This window comes from Salvia splendens, chromosome 4 (assembly GCF_004379255.2).
Source record: "Salvia splendens isolate huo1 chromosome 4, SspV2, whole genome shotgun sequence".
In the NCBI taxonomy this organism is placed as follows: domain Eukaryota; kingdom Viridiplantae; phylum Streptophyta; class Magnoliopsida; order Lamiales; family Lamiaceae; genus Salvia; species Salvia splendens.
The window spans coordinates 32,270,231-32,292,898 of NC_056035.1; the positions used below are offsets into that span (position 1 = coordinate 32,270,231).

Below are 22,668 nucleotides of genomic sequence, written 5' to 3' on the forward strand. Positions count from 1 at the left end.
AGCCATTGACACTTTAAAATTTTTATTTATTTATTTATTTATTTATTTATTTCGATCTAGAGACATAAAACTAGATCCTATTTAAAGGTGTAATAGAATGTAAATGCTATTTATTTATTTAAAATGTAATAGAATATAAATTCTATTTTTATATACTCCCCTTCGTCCCAAGGAAGGAGGTCCCTGTCTTGGGTGGCAAGGGATTTATGCAGTTTTATTTTATATGTAAAGTGGAAAGAGTAAAATAAAAGAGATAGAGAATAAAGTAGAGATAAAAGGTGTTTTTATTTTTAGCAATAAATTATTTGTATTAGAATAAATTAAAAAAGAAAGTATATCATTTTCAATGGAATCACATTTAAAAATATTAAAAATAAAAGGTGATAAATTTTTAGAAACGAATAAAAATGAAAATTGGTACCCACAAAATGGAGTATTTGAAATGATATGCCACGGATCTAATAATTGTTTATTTCAGTAGCGCGCGAAGTAATTAAGTTTTACACGAGCGTAACTCACATTGGCACAAGCACCCACGCTCCCTTCTAGAACGTTTTAGATTCCAACTCCATTTTTTATTTCGTTACTTTTATAAAAATACATTGTGCCATTGTGGAATAAAAAGTAGGTCAATATATTTATTTTTCTTTGACAATTTTTATTAATTGAATTTGACATTAATTATTTTCCACTCTTTTGACATCCATTGATTTTATCTTTGAGAGATATGGCCGAATAATTTGATATGAGTGTTCGTATGTTGCCTTTGTTCTCTATATATTTTATTCTAACCATAAATTTATATTCCATCCATTTCATATTAATTTTTGTCCTATAATAATAGATAAAAATAGATATGTTTATTTTTCATATAAACAAATTATTTCTAATGAAATGGACCTCATTCTCCACTATATAACAATATTTTAATAATTTAGGTTTTGTGTTTCTCTCCTATTTTACGCATTAACATCTATTTATATTTGTCGGATGAAGAAAAAAAATTGTTGTGATTAAGTAATAGGGAGCTTGTTGGAAAGGAGTGTGGGAGCCGTGTGAAGCCCGTATGGAATTATAGTAGTAGTAGTAGTAATCTTTTCTTATTGAAGATTAAATTATTAATATATTTAGTTAGTTGCAATGCCAGATCAGTCACAGCAAGAAATACATCCATAGTGATAGAATAATCTTGAAATCATTAAAAGCCTTAATTAGGTCAAATGACATTTGATGCTTCTTTTTTTTTACACAAAATCACCAATTCAAAATAGTGGGATTCCACAACACAACATCATGAAAGTTAGTACACTCTCCACCACTCCACCACCATGTTGTATTTCATTAATGTAATAACCCTACTTTACAAGAATGAAATAAAACATGAGATTAATTGATATTATCTTAGCTACATCAAAGGCCACACTTTCTCCTTCAACTCTTGAGCGTCTATCACTTGACCATTTTGCGCCTAATTACAAAAACCCAAAATCATAAGCAACAAAAAAAATTTATGAAAAAGGAAATGATTTTAAGCATGATAATAATTGCACCTGAAAATGAAGATTGTAGAAAAGCCTGCCTTGAAATGACTCAAAGCAAGAAGCATTGACCACCACACAACCTTGTTCCTCCAATCTCAAGATTGCTTCAGACAGTGAGCACATGTCTGATTTGGGCATCGATGTCTGAATCACGACTTCGGCGTCGGTGATTCGAGTTGCCGAAGCTGCCGCTGCTGAATTATGATTAGGGCTTCGTTTCTTGAATTCAAGAGATGAGCTTGAGATGAATCTCTCCTTCCTATCGCTCAGCCTCTCCACCTCTCTCTGCAGCTCAGGGATGTATTTCAGCACTCTCGAAATCGTCGCCGGAATGCTCAGCTTTTTCTGCATTTCAATTAATTAATTTATTATATTTAATTACGTGGTTAATAGCTTTTTAAATCATGAAGTTTGAAATTGAAATATTAAATCATGAGATTTCAATGTCAATTGTCTCATTAATTCATGTACAAACCAACAACTTCTGTTGATATTTTAACGAAGTTAAATAAGAAAATAAAGGATTATAAAAGAAAAATATTTATTTTAACGAAACTTGTCGTTTTGAATATCATTAAAGCATTAATGAGAGAGTTGAGAAAAATTGAAATTTCGTGATTTAATATTTCAAATTCAAACTTCATGGAATGGTGATGAAATAAATATGCTTACAGAGTGATCTTGATGAGGGAGGAGAGAGCGAAGGTTGGCATACAAAGTGTTCATCTTCTTGCGGCGATCACGCTCGCTTGCATTGTGGTTGAGTTTCTTCACCTTCTTGTCTCCATCTCCATCGCCATTTTTGAGTGAGGGAGATTGGAGATCATTTGAATTACCTCCTGAGGTCTCACTTCTCTCTCTGCAAAAATAGCTCAAATTTTCTTCATCATTCATAGCCCATCCATATGGGAAATATTGAGGAGAAATTGCCAACATTTTCAAGTGGAAGTTGAATTAGTATTCTCTTTGATATATTGTCTCTGTGATATGTTTTGTTACTATAGTTGATGAAGAATTGCTCTATTTATACATACTCGGATTCCACTAATAATCTAATTACCATTTCAACTCTACTACATCATCTTCATATTTTAATGTATGATTAAACTATTCATCCATATTATTATGGATTACTACTCATTAAAGCATTACACCCCCCAAAAAAGGAATCTTTTACCTAGAAAAATAAATGATCCATTTTCTTTTACTTAAAAAATAAATGATCCATAACGAATCAATGGATTCACACCTAAATTATAGATATATATCAACCGGATTGGCTAAGTGGATTTCAGGCCAGTCCATTTTGGGTGCGGGTTAATCGAGTTCATGTTAATATGGTTGTATTTTTATCTTGTTATAAGTATTCAATCATAATTCTAAAGGTCCGATTTTCGAGCTAGCCCAACGAGCTAATCGAACTGTTATCGATAAAATTAACATGTGATCAATTCAAAATATAATGATGAAAATTGGCCATATTATTTAATTATGATAGTTTTAAAATATTTAATTATGATAGTTTTGAGATATATGTTTAAACTCAAACATGATTAAATTAATTTAAGTTTTATATAAATAAAATAAAACATAAACATATTTTGAAAAAAATTAGAAATTTAAATATCTCTTATTGTAAATTTGATTTTTTTAATTAATTAATTTATTATATATATAAAAACTACGATACATGTATATTTAATACTATAAAATTTAATGATTTTTTTAGTTATTTGTATAGTAAAAATAATCAATGAGATGTCGAATTAGGTGTTAAAAGGCATAATAATAGTTAGTAGTTGTACATAGGTTCAATCTACCGAGCTAGCTCATCCGGTTCTGGGTCAATCCTACTCGAAGTGTAGATTAATCAGGAGCATGCTAATCCAATTGTAATTTTTAGAATTAGAAATTTCCAATCATAACCTTCTAAATTTAGCGGACTATTTGGATCGACCTACGAATTATATAGACTACACTACACTAAACATTTGTTGATCATATTACACCAATCACTTAATTTAAATACACATTGCATCCCACTAGACCACGTATTACATCCATTAGATATAATTTTTATAAACGATGTAAAATGATTTTTCCATTGATCTGATGTGATTGGTAGTATTACAGTATATTGCTAACTTGATCAAACACAAAGGATAAAAGTAAATGAAATATTAGTTGCTTTTCATTTATAAATATTACTCCCTCCTCTCATATATTTTATTACACTTAGACCGGGCACGAATTTTAAGAATTTATAATAAAAAGTGGATTTTAAAAATAGTGAAATATGAGTCCTACTTTTTACATAATAGTTTTATAATAAAATGTAAGTGAAAAAAAATTAATGGAATATGAGGTCTACTATAAAAAATTTTAAAAAAAAGTGAAATGTGACAAATTTATGGGACGAATGGAAATGGAAAAATGTGACATTGTATCGGGGACGAAGGGAGTATCTCATAACATAACAATAATAATAATAATAATATTATTATTATATTTATTTATGCATTATTATCATTTTCTTCACTTACAATATATTTATTAATCAATGCCGATATTTGTTGGATAAAAAGTTTGAAATTAAGTGAATAGATCCAACTTGTTTGGACTTAAAGTACAATTTATATTTAGATCCAACCCAATTTCTATTGTGAATAGGATTAGGATTAGAATTTATTGTTTTTGCATATATATTCATTTTGTCATTGTAAATTGTATCAAATGAAATTTTTAGTTTGATATCCCCCTCCAAATGTAGATAAGCATTCGAATTGAATAAAAATTTATGTGTTTATCTTTTTTATATTGATTGATCACCTGCTTATTTTGTTTCACCTCTAAATTGAGATTCTTTTTCTCGTTTTATATAACACTGTCACGTCACAGTAGACCTATTTTGAAGGGACAGAGAATGTCAAGGGCAAGGGAAACACACGCTGGCACGTGCCAAATAATTCTTATTAGAGTTGACACGAGATTTTGGAATGCAAACACGTGATAGTTGGAGACACGCACGTGATAGTTTGAGGTAGTGGCGAATTATAATTGTGGAACAGGGACATGAACTTGAGTATTAAATTAAGGGGCTGGGGGCATTAATAAATGCAATGAATAGCTGGTTCAACCAAGAACATTAAAAAAATAATAGGAATTGGATCTTATATTCCTAAATCGTTTATTGACATATATGAATAAAAAAACTTGGCTTACAGGTGAATATTACCTAATTTCACGTCTTTCAAAAATATTCCTCATTTCTAGCACTATATAGATTACAAAATGACACGACAAAGTTGGTTAAATTACTTCTCAGAATTTTCTTCATAGAATAAGAATCTTCAGTAATGAGTTTTATTACTGACCTTTGGTGAGTGCAAGCTGTTTCTTGACATACAAGAGTTCTTTACCATATTGAGATAATTGATTCTTCAGCTTTTTTGAAGCCTCTTCATATCTCTGGTTCATGAAGTCCATCTCACTTGTTAACTCCTGGTATCTGACACGAAGAGCATCCAGTTTCGCCTGAGTTCCTCGGAGTCTCATCCTCAGTTTAGCCCTCGCCAAGTCGTTGCCCACTCTATCCTGATGAAATCAAGCAGAAAACAAATCCGTGACAGTTTTAGATTTAAGCTAGCTTGGATTCTTACTAATTTGACTAGCATTGATGTTTTTTATGATCATATGTAAAGTATATGTAAGGTGTAAGGTGTCATACATTGTGCATCTGGTCTTCCATACTAGCAAGACTACTGCTCTGCTGCTCTAATTCATGTTTTAACTTTAATACCTGTACACACATTGTTCTATAGTTACTCTTATACAAATATAAGCCCAGTTACAAATTTCTCTAGTTATTGAGACTACTAATAACTATATACAAACCTGAGAATCATCAAAAGCAATAGGTTGCCTTGTTTCCAGTTCTTGGACTTGGGCCAGCAAAGATTGCCTTTCATCTCTGAGAACACTCAATTCCAGCTGTAAAATTTCCACCTTTTCATGTAACTCTTGGCTTTTCTGGAGATTAAAGGCCAGAGAAAGTAATCAGTACCCATATATGGAGACGACAGGATTAGCTCATTCTTCATAACGTAAAAAGCTTTCAGTACCCAATTACTCATATAGGAATTAAGCAGAGCATAATGACTTACCTCTGGAGATCCATTGCTCTGACTAACAGAAGCAATAGCTTGTTCTTCTTTTGTGCAGAGGTTCTCCCGTTTCACCTCGAGATCCTTGCAGTTTTGTCGACATATCTCCAGCTCATTCCTTACCTAATGATGACATATAGTCAAAGAGGGGAAACTTTCTCATATAATGCATCTCATGAACCAGATAACTACCTCTGCCAATTTCTCAGAAACTGAATCTATTTCTACCGTATATAGTTTTTCCTTTTCTTCAATGGATTCCATGGCAGCTCTCTCTTTGGACAGCCATATGGCTTTATCCTCCTCCATGGACAAGAGTGCTTCAGTGAGTTGCTGCAAGAAACAACAATAGTAGAATCTACCGTGAGCAATTAATGGCTAGAGGGGTTTGAAGATCATATCATTTTACTGTAATACCATTGACAACTCCTCCCTCTCTTCCGACAGAGATCCGATAGTAGTCTCCATTTCCCTTGCTTGAAATCTAGATTCTTCCAAACTTGTTCTCTGTAACATTATGATGGTAACTTTGAGCAAAATGCAAACTCTGCTATAACCCAAGAGCAGGGGCAACAACATTGTGGGGACATGCGGGTATTAAACCCAAAAAGCTTACAAGTTGTGAAACTTCTTCCTCTAGTTTTCCCAACTCTGAATTTGACAGCTGCAACTCATTGGACAACACCTCCAAATCAGAAGCCAAACTTTCAGCTCTGGAGGTGGTTATGTCCTTTTCCTCATTTGCAATAGCCAGTTGTTCATCTAAAGATGCAATTTGTGCCTCCATCTCAAAAGCAAGCACTTCCAGATTTTTGAATTGCTGAATAAAACAACACACAGAAACAGGACAAGGAACGATATAAATAAATTTATTTTTTGATAATTTGTTCCAACATATATTTGTAACCACCTCAAGGTCAGGCAAAGAACCCTTGGACCGTTTCTGATCAAAAACAGTTGAGCTTCTATCAATAGCTGAATCACGCCTTCTTCCAATATTAGATTCACGTTTGCTCATGTCACGTTCGAGCATAGCCTTCTGGCCTTGAAGTCTCTTCAGTTCTCTCTCTGCACATGACTTCTCGCCCTAGCATCAGCAAAGTATACACATGTGATGTCTAAACAAAAAAGCATAAAGAAAAGGAAAGAACAAATTGTATTAAACCTCAAGCTTTGTTTTCTCCTGTACAGCATTCTTCAGTTTGGACTCCACATCTTTTAACTTAGTTTTTGTTTTCTCCAATTCCTTTCTTAGACTTTCCTTTTCCTTTGCCATGGAACATGATGACAGAGATGAAATCTCCTTCTGAAGCAATTGAATTTGACAAAGAAGTTCCGAGTCCTCAGCTTCATGTTTTTCATGAAGTTCCTAAAGAAAAAGAAGACTGCGTAAAAATGTAGAATGAGAAATTAAGAGATATCTGAAATAAAATGAAGTAACTTACAATCCTACTAGCATGCTCTGAAGCCAGGTTGTGAAGGGCAAGCTAGATTTCAACAAGAAATACAAAAGAACCATCAGTGTTGGGATTTATCTCTCCACCACATATACACATGCTACATGCAGAAATACCTTCTCATCCTCAAGCTCCAGAATTTTGTTCCTCAAGCAGGACTCTACCTTCTCGTGGCTCCGAACTGTTGATTCAAGTTGAACTAAACTTTGGGAAACTGATGGTCTAAGATCCTGGCACACCAAAATATATTTTTTTGTAAGGCAACAGTAAAGTCTCGTAATACTAATTATGGCTTCATAAGATCATTTATAGTATTATTGTTCGTACATTGCAAAAATGCGTAATGTAATTGCAAGACAACATTAAATTCTTTTATATTCCTGTGGGGTGGGTGCACCCGTATCAGGTATATTTTAGTTAAATATAAAAGGGGGAAGTACACTAAAACAACTACTTACAGAAATCAGGTTTGGTATCTGAGTTGAAAGATTGAGAAGTTCATCTACAACTGAAGAAAGAGACTCTGTAAGATTTCTTGAATTCTCAAATTCCAGCTTTATTTCCTGTGCTTCTGTTAATAGGCTACTCAACCAATCAGATTCTTCCTGTAAGAAGTTAAGAAACGATAAGCTTTGCTACTCTACAGCTACTACTTACTAGGAAATGTGGAAAAAAAGAATGGGAATCATTTGATACGTAGGGTCTTGTTAGGTTGAGATTTTTTAGCTTAATTGAGAATTGAGATGCATTTTCAGCCACTCATCCACAATATTTTCGAAATATCAACTGCAAGTAGATTATGTCAACTCAGGGGTATTATCGTCAATAGCCTGCACATCAAATGTCAATAACCTGCACATCAAATGTCAACAACTTATAGTTGACATTATATGTGTATAGTTGACATGAATTGTATATGTAGTTGACATTATATGTGTGTAGTTGACATGAATTGTATATGTAGTTGACATTATATATGTGTAGGTGACATGAATTGTATATGTAGTTGACAAAAAAAATTCAAAAAAAATAATTAAAAAAAAAAATAAATAATTAAAAAGTAGTTATTGAATAAAATGTTCTATGAAATTACTATTCTGCCCTTTCATAATTAATTAATCTAAAAATATTTTCCATGTGGCAAATTCTGGACCACTCATTTAATAAAAATGAGTGGTTGATAATGCATCTCAATTCTTACTAAAAAATCTCAATTGATCACAACTCTCTCTCTATATGTGTATATATATATATATATCCACTAGAGTATTACCAGGCTAGACTCTGCTGAAGCAAGTTTGTCACGAGCTACAGTTGCTTCGTCGCGTGCAAGCATAAGTTCCTTCGTAGCCTGTATTACAGAGCATAATAACAAGAAGCTATGATTTTAACAGCACACAAGAGAGTTTCGAAAATAAAAGATGTCCGCAAGGAAAAACTCACGTCAACTATGTTGTAGAATAAGTACCCCACATCTGTTATGTATCTCAGTCAAACTTAGAGTCTTGTAATGTGTATAAGAGCTTTGTATACTGGTAATAATGACTACTTTTCTCTAATATTACTCTATCCTTTTCCACATGTGTTTATATTTTAATGTTCTACATGGTATTAGAGTGAATCCGAATCCGTTTCTAATTTAGACAGTAAAAAATAAAATTAAGGTTTCTGGTTCGGTCGCTGCTCTGCTCTATGTTGTTCTGTTGCTCTACTCTGCCCATTGTACGACTCCAATTGATCTGGTTAGGACTTCTCAATAGCCTGGAACCATCTCCGCCCTACCCTATTCTATTCTTCTGCTGCTGCTGCACTGTTCATAGCAGACTCTGCATGGTTTCTTACACAACTCGGAATTCCTGCTCGAATGTTTAATAGAGATCCTAAACCCACTTTTGAGACTTTGCCCCAACTGCTCCACCAACTTTGTTCGGTTCTTCCTGCCTCTGCCGCCAGTCTTGTTTTGATGCCACTGCTACCAACTACTCTACCGACTTTGCTCACTTTCCGCTACAACTTCTGATTAGGTTTTTGGTTTCTTCAAATCTTCTAAAATGTCAAATTTTGATTTCAAACCTAATCTAGAGGCCACTATCATAGTATCATATTGAATGTTTTTAACTAGTACTACTACTGCCACCTCCACTACAACTGCCACGCCACTACCACTACCACTACCACTACACTAAACTGTTTGGGAGGGGGACATTTCGCAGAACTTCGTATCAAGTTGGACATGATCCATATATATGCTCCAGCTTGAGGAGGAGTGTTATAGAATAAGTATCCCACATCAGTTACGTATTCTAGTTATGCTTAGTGTCTTGTAATATATAGGAGCTTTGTAAAGTATTAATAATGAATTACCTTTTTCTAATGTGTCTACGTTTTCCATTGTGCCTATACTTTAGTTTCTACAAACTATTTACAGCTACTCCTTGCATGTAGCGGAAATGATACCATTATAAATAAAATTGTTAAAAGTATTAACTTTAACTACCATGGCCAGACGTACCTTTTCATATTTCTCCTGCGCCGCTATAGTCTGCTCGGTTGCCAGGTCATATACATTATTAAAATTTTGCAGGCTTGAGGACTTTTCCATCTCTAATATAGTGATCTGCATATCAATTTTGATGATTCTACACATGAAAGGTGACTGGGAAGGCATTGGAAATATATTGAAAATAAGGGAAGTAGAAGGCAAGTAACCTTTTCCTGTAGCTTCTTTATCACTAGAATGGTATCCGAATCCTTCAAAGATTTATTACCATCTATATTAGATACAGAGCTGGTAATCTGAGCAGAGCAGTCCCTGCAATTCCCGCAAAGATTAGCCGAACCAACCTTAGCAAGCTTCGCCATCAAGCATTCTATCTGGATTGTACTCATTGTCCTCTGTCAAGTGCAAAAAGTAGTGTAAGAAACAGTAACACTGCCCATGTTATAAGCATAGAAGCAAGAGAAACTAACATGAGTTTCGAGTTCTAAGAACAATTTTTCATATTCTGTTTGCAGTTCAGCCAAGCCATTGCTCTCCTGCAACAAAATCAATTAATACCAGAGAAAATCATAAACGTAGGATATAAACAAATAACGAATATGAACCATAGGCAAACTTCTTTTTCTGGGTGGAACTTTTTTCCGACTGGTAACATGCAGCAGAGCTTGGGGTGCAGGAAGAAAGCAGTCTTCAGAAACAACCCTATTACATTCCTCATCTTGTAAACAGAAATCAGTAGTACTTGCTCCATCGACCAACTCGTCGAAAGGAAGAAGTGGTCCCGCAATCCGATCTTCTCTTCTTGACTTAACTTCAGAAGTTTTCTCTTTGACCAAGGACAACTACAGAACCATTCGAGAATGGTAACGCATACTTATGGATATATAAGTGTCACATTAAGAATGCTCAGGCAATAAGCACCAAAAGGAAAATGTGTGCGCTATGAAGTCAAGGCAGTCACTTACAAGAGAGAGAAAAATATACAGTATTGAAACTAAATCGTTAACAAGAGCAAGACTTTTGTCCATCGGAGTTTGTCATCTTCAGCATATGAAAATATATCAAATAAGCTAAAACTGTATCTCTGAACCACACGACAGCTAAAGTTATTTATACAAATTGGTTGTCCTAACATCAAAACATTTCCAGTGACAAAATACTACAAAACAAAACCATGCTCCCAGATAGTTCACTGGTATATAGGTTGACAAAAGGTATGCCTTTCTAATCCAGCCCAATTAAGAAGCATTATTTCCATTTCTATTCATAAGCAGAAAATTAGACAATGTGAAAGCTTGCCTTCCATAACATCATAACGATATAATTTTACCTTCTTTGGTTTCTCTTTACCAAGATTTCCAGGGCACCAGGTATCACGCCTTTTTACCTGTCACAAAGAACACATTTAAGTGCTGCACAGAGCTATCAAGAGATGAAATGCTTGCTAAGTGCACAATACATTGGAGTGGAAGCACAAAATTTCATGTAACCAGACAACTCAATAAGAAACAGTAATCTTGCATTTGTTTTGTGTATTCGATTCTCCAGTAAGTATACTGGAAACAAAGACATCAAATTGAAGCAGAAGTTCCCTGATTGAAATACAAAATCTTTTTAAGGCGTGAAGAACCAAGATATTGTACACCTTTTGATGTGTTCTATACAACTTTCCAGGAAGGCGGTTGGTTTTGTAGCGAACAGGCATATCTATGGTATTTCAGAAAGAAATTAACCATTGCTTGCTTTGATTTATCGGAGCATTTGGAAAAAGATATAGAAAGCTGATTAGTGTGCTATCAAACTAAGGAATAGAGATTAAATTATCAGCATTAAAAGATAATACATAATTGAAGTTTTTAGCAATAATTATAAGTAGTATTGCAGCACATCCTGTAAGCAACATAAAATGTAAAAATGGTAAAACACAAAATACCTTCTTGTAGAAATCACCAGCCTCTTCCCTATTAGCACAAAATACCATAGAACTTAAGTTTTCAATTTTCTTGGCTTGCTCTTGCAACCTCTTCTCTTGTTCAGCCTGAGCTCTCTTCTCTTCCTCCAGCTCTAAAGCCATTCTCTCTCTCTCCAATTCACTCTGCAGATAATACACGCTTTTAGATCATGCAAAACTGTATACATATGTTAATGTGAAAAGCTAACAATTAAAACAAACCTTTAGCAAAGTATTCCGCAGGTTCAGAATCTCCTCTTCAAGATGTTCTGAGTGTAAACCCTTACAAAATAAACATGAGTAAGCATGCTACCATGAAAGACAGTTATAATTTCAACCTACTGACAAGAACATATGCAGCACATTGGCATTCATACAAGTTACAAAGTAATCACCTGCAGTTTTGCTCTAAGTTCCTCTATCTCTTTTTTCTGACGTTTAAGCAATGCAGCATCAGTCAATATCTGCAATTACAATTAAATTAGGTCAAATGCAGGAATTCTCATCAGAGGAAAATAAAGGCTTTCACTATCAAGAATTGCAAGCAAGAGATTATTACTCATAAGATAACACATGAATATTACCTCATTTACATGGGCACAATTTGTCACATGCAGTGCTCTGCTAGCAAATTGAAGACTACTTTTAGTCTCATCAGCATGAATCTGCAATTACATAAGGAACAACGTCATTAAGTATGTATGTGCTCATAGCTAGGACTTGGTTGATGATTTAAAAAGTATCCAAATGGCTTTAAAATGTCTAATCTGTAGGACCAAGATAATAACAGGACAAAATTAAGCAACAACAGAAATAGTACACCAGCAACCATCAACGCTCCGAGCATTTTTTTCGTTGGGAAATAGTGCTTTTTGCGCTAACCAATTTTAAAGCAGAGGGGGAGAAAGAGGAAAAAGACAAACATAAATTCATCCAAAGAAGCTCATAAAATCACTACAGTGACTACACAACAGTAGTTTCAGTACAAGTCATGCTAGTGTTTTACTTTTGAGTTAATAAAATTACAATAGTCAATATCACCTGAGTCAATGCTAACAAAGGATTTAAACTCTCTGAAAAAGAGAAAAAACAATAATTCAAGCATTCACCTGTGCAAGTGTAATATTGCATATGATACCGGTATTCGAATTTCCACCCAATGCGGGTTGCAGAATACGTGTAAGTTTGCTGTCTCGATATGGGACATGTCCTCTGAAATATTTTAGACAACACATTACAGTTATGAAATCAAATAATCTGATGTCAGCTGAAATTCATGCATACCCTTGGCTCTCAGTGCCTTCACTCAATTTTTTAATTACAGTTCCTAAAATCATCAGGCTTTTATTGATGTGGGAGCCCTCCTTTAAGCGTACACCTTCTGCTCCAGTCTTTGCAGCACGTTCTGAACCAGCAAGATCCACCAAATTCTACCAAAGTTCATTCAAGAACCGAAAACTATATAAGGCAAGGACCACAGAAACTGATGGGTACTTCGTAGTTATGAAAATTGAAAAGAAAACAGAGCAGAAAAGGTAACAAGAAGCAAAAAATTGTTTGGAAGGGGAGCAAGGAAATAGATCCTTCTAAAAATTATTCAAACCGCAAAATCTCATGTAGAATACCCGATTAGAAAGTTGGGTCTGGTAGTGAGTGAATAGTATAACCAAAAGAACACATCAAAAGTAAAAAAATAACTACAAGAGGATTAAGTTCATTCAAAGTGCTTGCAAGCATTATGAAAACAAAGTGGGGCTTAAGTTTGTTAACGACCCACATCTTGTCAATGGGGATACCCATGCATCTTTTTTCAAGGGGAAGAATGCCCATACTTGATATTAGCACTTACTAGGCAGTTTAACCAGCAAGTTACTTCTAATAAATGACGTGTTTTTTCCCAATATAAGTATGAGAAATGAGAACTGAAAATCAGTTGGACCTCTAGATACCTAACAAATGATATAAACAAAGGAAACTCTACTTGTGATCTCAAAATTAATACAACTTATGACCATCATCAAAACGACCTTTCGTGGGACATGCTGTAAGTCTGTGATGCTCTGAGTGTCCTATGTTCTTCGATTCCAAAGAAATATCCTTTGGAATAGTCATACTTTTCCGAAGAAAGATCTCAATACAGGAAAACGATTGAACTGATTTTCAGATGGAAAGTTCATGGTAAGTGTATGATGAAAGGCATGAAAAGGATAGATACCAAGACAGAGACACGAACTGCATCACATGGGAGTTCTGCTCCGGAGTCATCGGTTGTCTGCCTGCTCTCAATAATCTAGCTCAAATAACTCGTGATTAGTTTCTAAGAAACTTAGCTTAAAACTTAGGCACAAAGACATACATAGTGTGCATACCATGCGGAATATTGTGTGCGACCTACTACTGTAGGTATTCATATTCGTCTCTCCAACATGACGATGAGCTGTAAATTTAAAAAAAATGGGTTGAGTTGCCACTACTGCTAATACATAGAAATTTGAATTAGGTTGAGGTGGCAGTTTTCCATTTTTGAACTTCTTTCCTTTCACATACTCAAGATAGCATAGTAATTACTGGTTAGACCTATGTCTGATTAAAAAGAGCTATATGAAGGATTGAATTTTAACAAACCTCTAATGTTGAATATATATATACATATTATCACTTTTAGCATGAATAAATTTCTAGGAAAGTTGGAAATTTCTATATCATTTCATATATAGGATAGAAAGATCATAAAGGGACTTAACCTGTTACCAATCAATGTTTTGTAATGTAATTCACACTTTTAGCAATATCTTTGTCATAAATTTTGAAAGTAAAATGTCTGGTAAATTCACAAAGAGCAAAAGGCTTACATTCTCCGAACTCCATAAGTTCAAGGATATGCTCGGCAGAAGCCACAATTTCTTCTCTTAAACCAGCAACAAAGATGCCTCGCTTCATTTTCAGAAGATGAATTGTTGCATACACACATAGCGCTCTTCTCAGTAATATGTTACTAACATCAAGATATGTAAAGCAAAATTTCATTTCTACCTCAATACTCTCATGAATCTGCAGTCTTCTATGTTCAGGGGCTAACAAGTCATTTATCTCCTCGTTGTAAATTTCCAAGTACGACATCCGCAAAAGAAACTCTCTATCCATTTCCTTGTAGGAAAAAGATGAAAACCAAGTATTAGGACTACACAACCTACAATAACAAAACAAATCTCAAAGAACAAAATGCACCAGAGGGAACAAAATGCATAACTATTCGCATAATTATGCAACAAAGAAGCCAAAAGGTGGGTAAAGCTAGAACAACTACCTGTTGTATAATGCAAAATAGATCGCGGATAGCTAAGGGGATTACTCCGGGCTCCGACTTTGATCCACGCATCGTATGCGTTTTTCCACTACTAGTTTGCCCATATGCAAAAACAGTCCCTAACCAAAAAAAATTATAAATCACAAAATTTCTCAAATTTGGGGCTGAAACATGTCCTATTGTTCGAGGGAACGAAACAGGTGATATATTGAGTGACATTAATTTCCTTTCATCAAAAATAGAGAGAGCAGAAACGGAAATGGAAGCAATATTGGCATAAAATGCGAAGTTGATGACTTCCTAGCGAATTCATACCATTGAAACCACGAACTGCCGCTGCTACAATATCTCTTGTCCTAGCATTGTAAACGTCTCGAGTTCTGCAATCTTCACCAAAAATTTGATCTGCACGTTGAATTGAAACCACAGAAGGTAAAAAATGGAAACATGAATAAGAAGCGAAAGTTCAAAAGCAAAAATTGAATTAAGTTAGAATTTACCAAAATCGAATTTGGTGGTGGGTTGGTTGGGTATGTAAATGGAATTCCCGGAAATGCGCCAAGGGCTGGCCTTGGCGTCTTCGGCAGAGAGGGGCCTAGCTCTCACTGAGACGTGTATCCTCTCCATCTCTCCTTCGACTTTGTGTGAAGGGAGAGAGAGAGCAACGCTGCTGGGAGTTGAAAAGGGTTCAGATGAATTTTCCCGCCTCCTTAAATTTGGGTGACCGATTCAATTATTCAAAAAACTAAATGTATTCGCTGTATTTATATTTAGGCCACGTTATAGAGTTGTTTAGGTATTAGCCCATCCATATCCAAGTCTCATCCCCTTCACTGTTCATGGGCCCTACTGCACTTTTTACTCAATCTCTCAATTAAGAGAGAACATTTGCATCCCTCCATCTCTTAACCATCTAATCCCTTAATTATTCATTCAATTTCATTTTTTATTTTTATTTCGAACAAATTCAATTAATAAAAACACACTTCATTAAATAAAAGAAAATTACAATTTAAAATCCTAAAAAAATTAAAAAAACACATAATTATAATCTTTAAAAAAAATAAAAAAAGACATAGTTTAAAATACTAGAATTTAAAAATTGCACACTTAAATTATAAAAACTACTCCGCCGGCGAATCATCGCCCGAAGGCGGTGACGGTGCACCCAAGCTAGATGGAGGCGGAATACTAAGTTGACTTGCCAGATACTCAATGTCGGCATGATGGGCTTGATATTGGGCAGGAGTCATACGGGAAGTGTCAGCCATCGTGGCGGTGAAGTACATGGACATTAGGGAGGACGACGACCCTTGGGAGCCCGCCTGGCTTGATTCGCCACCTTGTTCCCTTTCGGCCTACGTCGTGTACCGGAGGAGCCCCCTGCATCGGATGTCGGGAACTTAACCTCTTGTGAGGCGTTGTCTTCCTTGCCCTCACTAGACGAGTATTGACCACCCGTCGTGCGCTTCGAGCTCGAGCCCATGCTGGACTGGACACCGTCAGCCCACCTATCAAGCTCTTTGATCGACTGCCAAACATCGGCATATTTGAAATCTTTTTTGGTGTCGGCTTTAAAGACTCGCAAAGCCGCTCTCAGAATGCCGGCTCCACTGGTTCCACTTTGGTAATTTTCCGCTTCATTCTTGTAGATCCCACAAATTTTTTTGATATCTCTCTCGGCTCGCTCAAAATGACTGCAAAGCATCTTCAAGTTGCGGCGGCGGGCCCCCTTCTGCTTTTCCTTGTTGTATACGTCGGTGACCTTATCCCAAAAACACTTGCGGGTTTGTTGATTCCCGACGATGGGATCGTACGATGTGTTGATCCCTGCATTTGCCCATACCTCGGGGCGGAGGGACGATAGTATGCATCAACTGGAAAAGATGGTGTTTGGTACGCCGGTGTTGACGAGCCTTGGGTGCCCGGTGACGAACCGGAACCGGAAGCACCCAAAACATTGTACATGCCCCCCAGTCGACAAACGCGTTCAAGTCGAAGCCGCCCTCGCCGCTGGAGTTTCCGTCACCGGACATTTTTGCAGAAATTGGAGAGGAAAGAGAGATGATATGATAGTGATGAGAAGAAAAAATATGAGAGATGTGTGTTTGTGTGTAAAATGAAAGAGATAATGGGAGTATTTATAAAATAAAAAAGAAAAAAAAATTACCGTTACAAACGATAATATTACCGTTTAAAAATTTTAAAATTTTAATTTATATATATATATGGATGTATTCATATCCTTATTCTAATTATTGTTCATTCTTCCAACTAAATCTCAGCCCCACAATTTGAAGATCTAATGGCCGAAAATAGTGCCACATGTTATTAAAGAAAATATTAAATAAATTCAAAAAGACCATTTTTGGTATGCACAATAGATTTAGTTATGGTAATTTCTTTGATTTTCTCCTTCAAAGAATAGCAAAAATACGTTTAATTCATTCTGATTTTTTCTACACGATTACACGCCAATTTATCTTTCTTCTCTCCCTCAATTATTCTCGGTTTTTCTCTATTGAAGGCGGCTGGTGTTTAGGGTTTTCGTCACAAAACCAAATTGTTGGAGTATTCATTCACGACGCCTGAAGAGAAGAGGATTGATAGAGCGAGGAGAGTGGTGGAGAGATTCAATCACGACGCCGATTTCCAATTCCTCCACAATTGCATTTCCGATCTCTTCGCGCAGCGGTTGAGATCGGATATGGAGATGTTGAAATTGGGGAAATTGAATAATCTTTCTTCTTTCCCTCATCGTTTTTTCTCCATTGAAGACCTTCTCAAGAAATTGATGTCGTCTTTTTTCAATTAAAGACGTCTGTTTTTTTATTGATAAATTTTGGTAGAAAGTTATTGTATTAGTCGTGTAATTGACATCTATGGTTTTCTGTATTTGTTTGTGATTAGTTCGTTCTTGTATTTAGTTTTATTTTGCATCAATTGTCGTTTTATTTTCATGAAATCATCCGTTGTTTACAAATTTTTGTGTTTTCTTTTCGTAAGTTACAGCTTGTAAATTTTCGACAAATAATGTAATATATTAAGTGTATAATGTAGATTGTATTAATGTACGATTATATTTGTATAATGAATATGTCGTCTTTGAATAATGTAGATTACAACTGGTTTAATGTGTGACAGAAGTTAAATCCATTCCCCAAAGGATTTAGTAATCCATGGGGCTAGGGTATAGTACCGACTCACTAACAAAACCTTGACTACGGGAAGGGAGTTAGAGCCATTCACATACGGTTTATCAAATCCATAGGGCTAGGGCATATTACTAACCCATACATCAAAATTCATTTTTGAATTATGTACGTGTTTCAAGGAATAATGTTTAGGCTAAGTAGAACTAAATAATGTACGCCAAGTGGCCTTTAATGTACATGTGTAATACTAAATGATGTATCTGTGTAAGTATTTAATGTTTGGAGAGAGTTGAATCCATACTCTTTGGGTTCAGCAATCCATGGGGCTAGGTTGTAGTACCCACTCACAAACTAAACCATCACCAAGCGCAGAAAGTTTGAATCATTCCCCTTGGGTTTAGCAACCCATGGGGCTAAGTTATAGCACCACCACATGAATTAAATTTTATTTTTTAATGCGTTTAAGATTTGGTACAACAAATAATGTACCAATAGTATCTAATAATGTACACGGATCAGTGAATAATGTACAGATTAAAGAGAATAATGTTGAAAGGAACTTGAATTCATGCCCTTTGGGTTTAGCAATCCATGGGGCTAGGTTGTAGTACCCACTCACAAACAGAACCATCACAAAGGGCATAGAGTTTGAATCATTCCCCTTGGGTTTAGTAACCCATGGGGCTAGGTTATAGCACCACCACATGAATTAAATTTCATTTTTAATGCGTTTAAGATTTGGTACAGTAAATAATGTACCAATAGTATCTAGTAATGTGCACGGATCAGTGAATAATGTACATATTGAAGAGAATAATGTTGAAAGGAACTTGAATTCATGCCCTTTGAGTTTAACAATCCATGAGGCTAGGTTGTAGTACCCACTCACAAATGGAACCATCACAAAGGGCAGAGAGTTTGAATCATTCCCTTTGGCCTTGGGTTTAGCAACCCATGGGGCTAGGTTATAGCACCACCACATGTATTAAATTTCATATTTTAATGCGTTTAAGATTTGGCCCAGTAAATAATTTACCAATAGTATCTAATAATGTGCACGGATCAATGAATAATGTACAAATTGAAGAGAATAATGTTGAAAGGAAATTGAATTCATGCCCTTTGGGTTTAGCAATTGAAAGCTTGTTTTTATAGAATATGTGTGTACTTTTGTGCTAGGTCAAGCTTCTCAAATCCAGAGAATCCGCTAGATCACAAGGTCTAGGAACTCAAAGGATCTTGGGAGTCTCGGTCGTCGGACACACAAATTTCGCATTCAAAACCCTCAACCCGCTATACTATGAATTAGCACAGGGAAGCAGGGATCGATCCCACGAAGATGGATGCGTAAGAAGACATTCAAGAGACTCTGGAAAGGGGTTGGCTGCTGCCACGCAATTTTTGGGTTGAGAAGATAATTATAACTAGGCTGGGGAATAAAAACTAACACTAGACCTAGGAAACTGAAAATATCATGCGGACATGGGACATCATCTTAACTTCAATATCTCAAACAAACTTCCTCGACCTAGTAAACGACTTCCTAAACTAACCAAACAGAGATCAAACGAGCAGCGGGGACCATTTCCAGAAAAGGTAAAGTACGGATGAAAAGCTGCAAATAACTAATTCTGGAATTAACAAACAACGATCTGCATCTTATCACCTGATTCAAGCTCGAACATGGAGAAAACAGAGTAATGATCTAGATTCAAACAAAATATAATAATTCGGACGTCGAAAACTGGCGATTAATCGGAAACAGAACAGATCTACATATACTAGACGAAGCAAAACAAAAAACACAGAAATGAGTCATCAACTTCATGCACAATCAACCAACTCAGCTTCAGATCCACACGTCGGACGCTTAATCCACTCTGGATCCAAGCAATCCGAACCAAACTACAACCAAAAAACAACTCCATGAGCTCCGATTCATCAGATCCACTCTGATCAACGACAATCCAACCTCGATTCAACTCCGATTCACCAGATCAAGTGCGAAAAGCATCCATTCAAGTAAACAACCACAAACTCAGAATCAAACACAAACAAACCTCAACATCAGCATCATTCATGACAGAAAATAGAAATTCCATAGATAGCTAAACAAGATTTCAACAGCTAACGAAAGCCGAGCTTCGAACAGCGAAGACTCGGTGGAAAAAGCCGAACAGAGAACTAAATTGAATGCAGTAAATTGTTTCTTCGCCCTACGTAAGGACGGTGGTGCACAACATCAACCGAAAATGAACCCAAAACCACCCCAGATTTCCGATTACCCCAAGTGTGTGTAGAAGTGTATGAAAATGAGCTTAGAGCCAAAAAGGTTTTTCTTTCTTCCTCCCTCTCTCCCTTCCGTATGTTGAATGCTCTCTCTTTTATAGATATGGAAGCGATCTTCTAGAAGCCTTCTCTTAAAATCTCTGTTCTGCCCTCCGGCTAGCGATCTCCTCCGTCTGGCAATTTTTCCTTCATTATGCTCACTTTCTCGCCAAATCCTTCATCAGGCGATTATCTACCTTCATTCCTGGACCTGGCGATTTCTTCTACACACCTGGCTTAAAAGATGTGTTAGACCCCGTAAATTGTTGAATTTAACCCCATAACCGATGCATGAAATTAGCCTTATCAGCAATCCATGGAGCTAGGTTGTAGTACCCACTTACATTATTTCATGTGTTGTCTTCATTATAATATTAACACATGATATTGTTATGATTCTACTTTACTGATTACTAAAGGTTTACATTACTTTGAAGTATATTTATATTATCAAAATATTGGGACACCAACATATGTATGTTCAATAATAATGTATATATTTTACATCAAGTCATGTAATGTTGGGATCCTTCTCTGTCCACATCATTAGATCCTAAATGTACATTATTTGATAGATAAATGTTACACTATTTTGATGTGAATGTACATCACTACTATTTTACATCCCCAAAATCTAAGTTTAACAGATTCAAAAAATTTCATTGTTTTCTGTTTCCATCATAATAGAAAAAAAAAAAGAAATCTAATACAAGTGGACTCCTCACTGTCATCGAATTCCACTCTGGACCACTTTGTACCTATTCATAAACAGATACGTTGATTAGTCAAAATGTTACATTACTGGTTAATACGGATTTACATTACTACAAAATAACAAATAATAATAATGTAACACATCGGTGTGAAATAATGTAAATATTTGATCAAACAATGTCTAAAGGCCTAATGTATGCATATTTACTATAATCTTATGAACCCGATAATGTAAGTAACAAAGTGTATCAATATAACACCCTCTTATATAACAAACAATAATGTAGCACATCGGTATCAAAAAATGTAAAATTTTGAGTAAATAATGTACATAAAAAATGAAAAAATGCAACATATCATACTATAACACAAAATAATGTAGCATATCAGTATGAAGTAATGTAAATATTGGGTTAAATAATGTGCATATGACTTTTGAAAGAAGATACAGAGGACCATATTGAGTAGAAACTGTAACACAATAATGTAGCACACCCGTATCGAATAATGTAAAATTTTGAGTAAATAATGTACATAAAAAATGAAAAAATGTAACAGATCATACATTGATATTATAACACAAAATAATGTAGCACATCAGTACGAAGTAATGTAAATATTGGGTTAAATAATGTGCATATGCCTTTTGAAAGAAGATACAGAGGACCATGTACAACAGAAACTGTAACTCAAAAAACTTAAAAATTGGATCCCAATAACAACACATTCAAATTAAAATCAGAATAATGTAGTAACAAAACATTTCACAGAAACCACAACTATGCACAACAAATGACCACATTAACTGTGTCAAGATTCAAATTTGACAAAAGTTGGATCCCAATAACAACCCATTCAATTAAAATCAGAACTAAGTAAATTCATCAAAGAATTAATAAAACCTAAACACATCTCAAATCAACAAAAAAAATCCCCGCATTTTGGCTGAGGGTTGACGGACAGTTTCACAATAATGTAACTAGGCAACTAAAATCAGTTTTCCCAATGTTGAATCAACTACAAGTTGACCGAAAATTACCTTATTACTGACCAAGGAGTAAGCCACTGTCAGATGAGGTATGGTCGATCGTCAACACACGGTGAGATGAAGGAAATCAGTATACGAACTACTGAAAGTCATCGTCGGAAATTGAATTGGCGTTGATTGGAGTTTTTCCGACTTCTAAACGGTGGTTAGGGTTTTTTCGGAGGAGAAGCGAGGGTAAAGCGGAATGAGGGGAATGAGATCGATTTAGTATAATGTACCAAATCGACCTAGTAATGTAACACGGTCTATCACATCTCCTACAAATCTAATCCGTCCAAAATCTTAATCTAATGATTAATATCATGTTGGAACTTAACACTATAGAGATAATAGGAACCTAATGCTACCATATATATATGGGTGCATTACCCTCCTTTTAACACCTTAGTATAAAACATAGGACTAGTATACACCCTAGGATCCATTAATCTAATGGCTTAGATTAAATCCTAGATGTTACATTATGATACTAGTTTCGTACATCGCAGGGCAAATTTGGTACTC

At 35.3% G+C, this 22,668-nt stretch overlaps 2 protein-coding genes across 3 annotated transcripts; both read right to left on the minus strand.

The window, feature by feature from the left end:
- Positions 1-1,189: 1,189 nt before the first annotated feature.
- LOC121799042 (transcription factor ORG2-like) lies at positions 1,190-2,605 on the minus strand. The gene is made up of 3 exons (XM_042198364.1): positions 2,214-2,605; positions 1,551-1,886; positions 1,190-1,468 (listed from the first exon to the last, which is right to left on the minus strand). The coding sequence occupies exons 1-3, from the start codon at positions 2,475-2,477 to the stop codon at positions 1,406-1,408; spliced, it is 663 nt and encodes a 220-aa protein (XP_042054298.1). The 5' UTR covers positions 2,478-2,605; the 3' UTR covers positions 1,190-1,405.
- Positions 2,606-4,686: 2,081 nt separating this feature from the next.
- LOC121799483 (kinesin-like protein KIN-7O) lies at positions 4,687-15,656 on the minus strand. 2 transcript variants are annotated; one of them, XM_042198870.1, is made up of 31 exons: positions 15,420-15,655; positions 15,235-15,324; positions 14,920-15,038; positions 14,646-14,759; positions 14,465-14,546; positions 13,982-14,049; positions 13,828-13,902; positions 12,897-13,042; positions 12,722-12,824; positions 12,197-12,277; positions 12,008-12,076; positions 11,835-11,894; positions 11,595-11,756; positions 10,992-11,048; positions 10,267-10,503; positions 10,132-10,197; positions 9,871-10,056; positions 9,674-9,778; positions 8,435-8,512; positions 7,620-7,766; positions 7,278-7,391; positions 7,150-7,191; positions 6,870-7,073; positions 6,615-6,791; positions 6,321-6,524; positions 6,122-6,211; positions 5,897-6,037; positions 5,705-5,827; positions 5,436-5,570; positions 5,269-5,340; positions 4,687-5,135 (listed from the first exon to the last, which is right to left on the minus strand). In XM_042198870.1, exons 1-31 carry the CDS (start codon positions 15,544-15,546, stop codon positions 4,908-4,910), a joined length of 3,702 nt encoding a protein of 1,233 aa, XP_042054804.1. In that variant the 5' UTR covers positions 15,547-15,655; the 3' UTR covers positions 4,687-4,907. The 2 variants fall into 2 exon arrangements, with proteins under 2 accessions (XP_042054804.1, XP_042054805.1); XM_042198871.1 differs by lacking the exon at positions 5,269-5,340 and having other exon boundaries at positions 15,420-15,656.
- Positions 15,657-22,668: the final 7,012 nt, after the last annotated feature.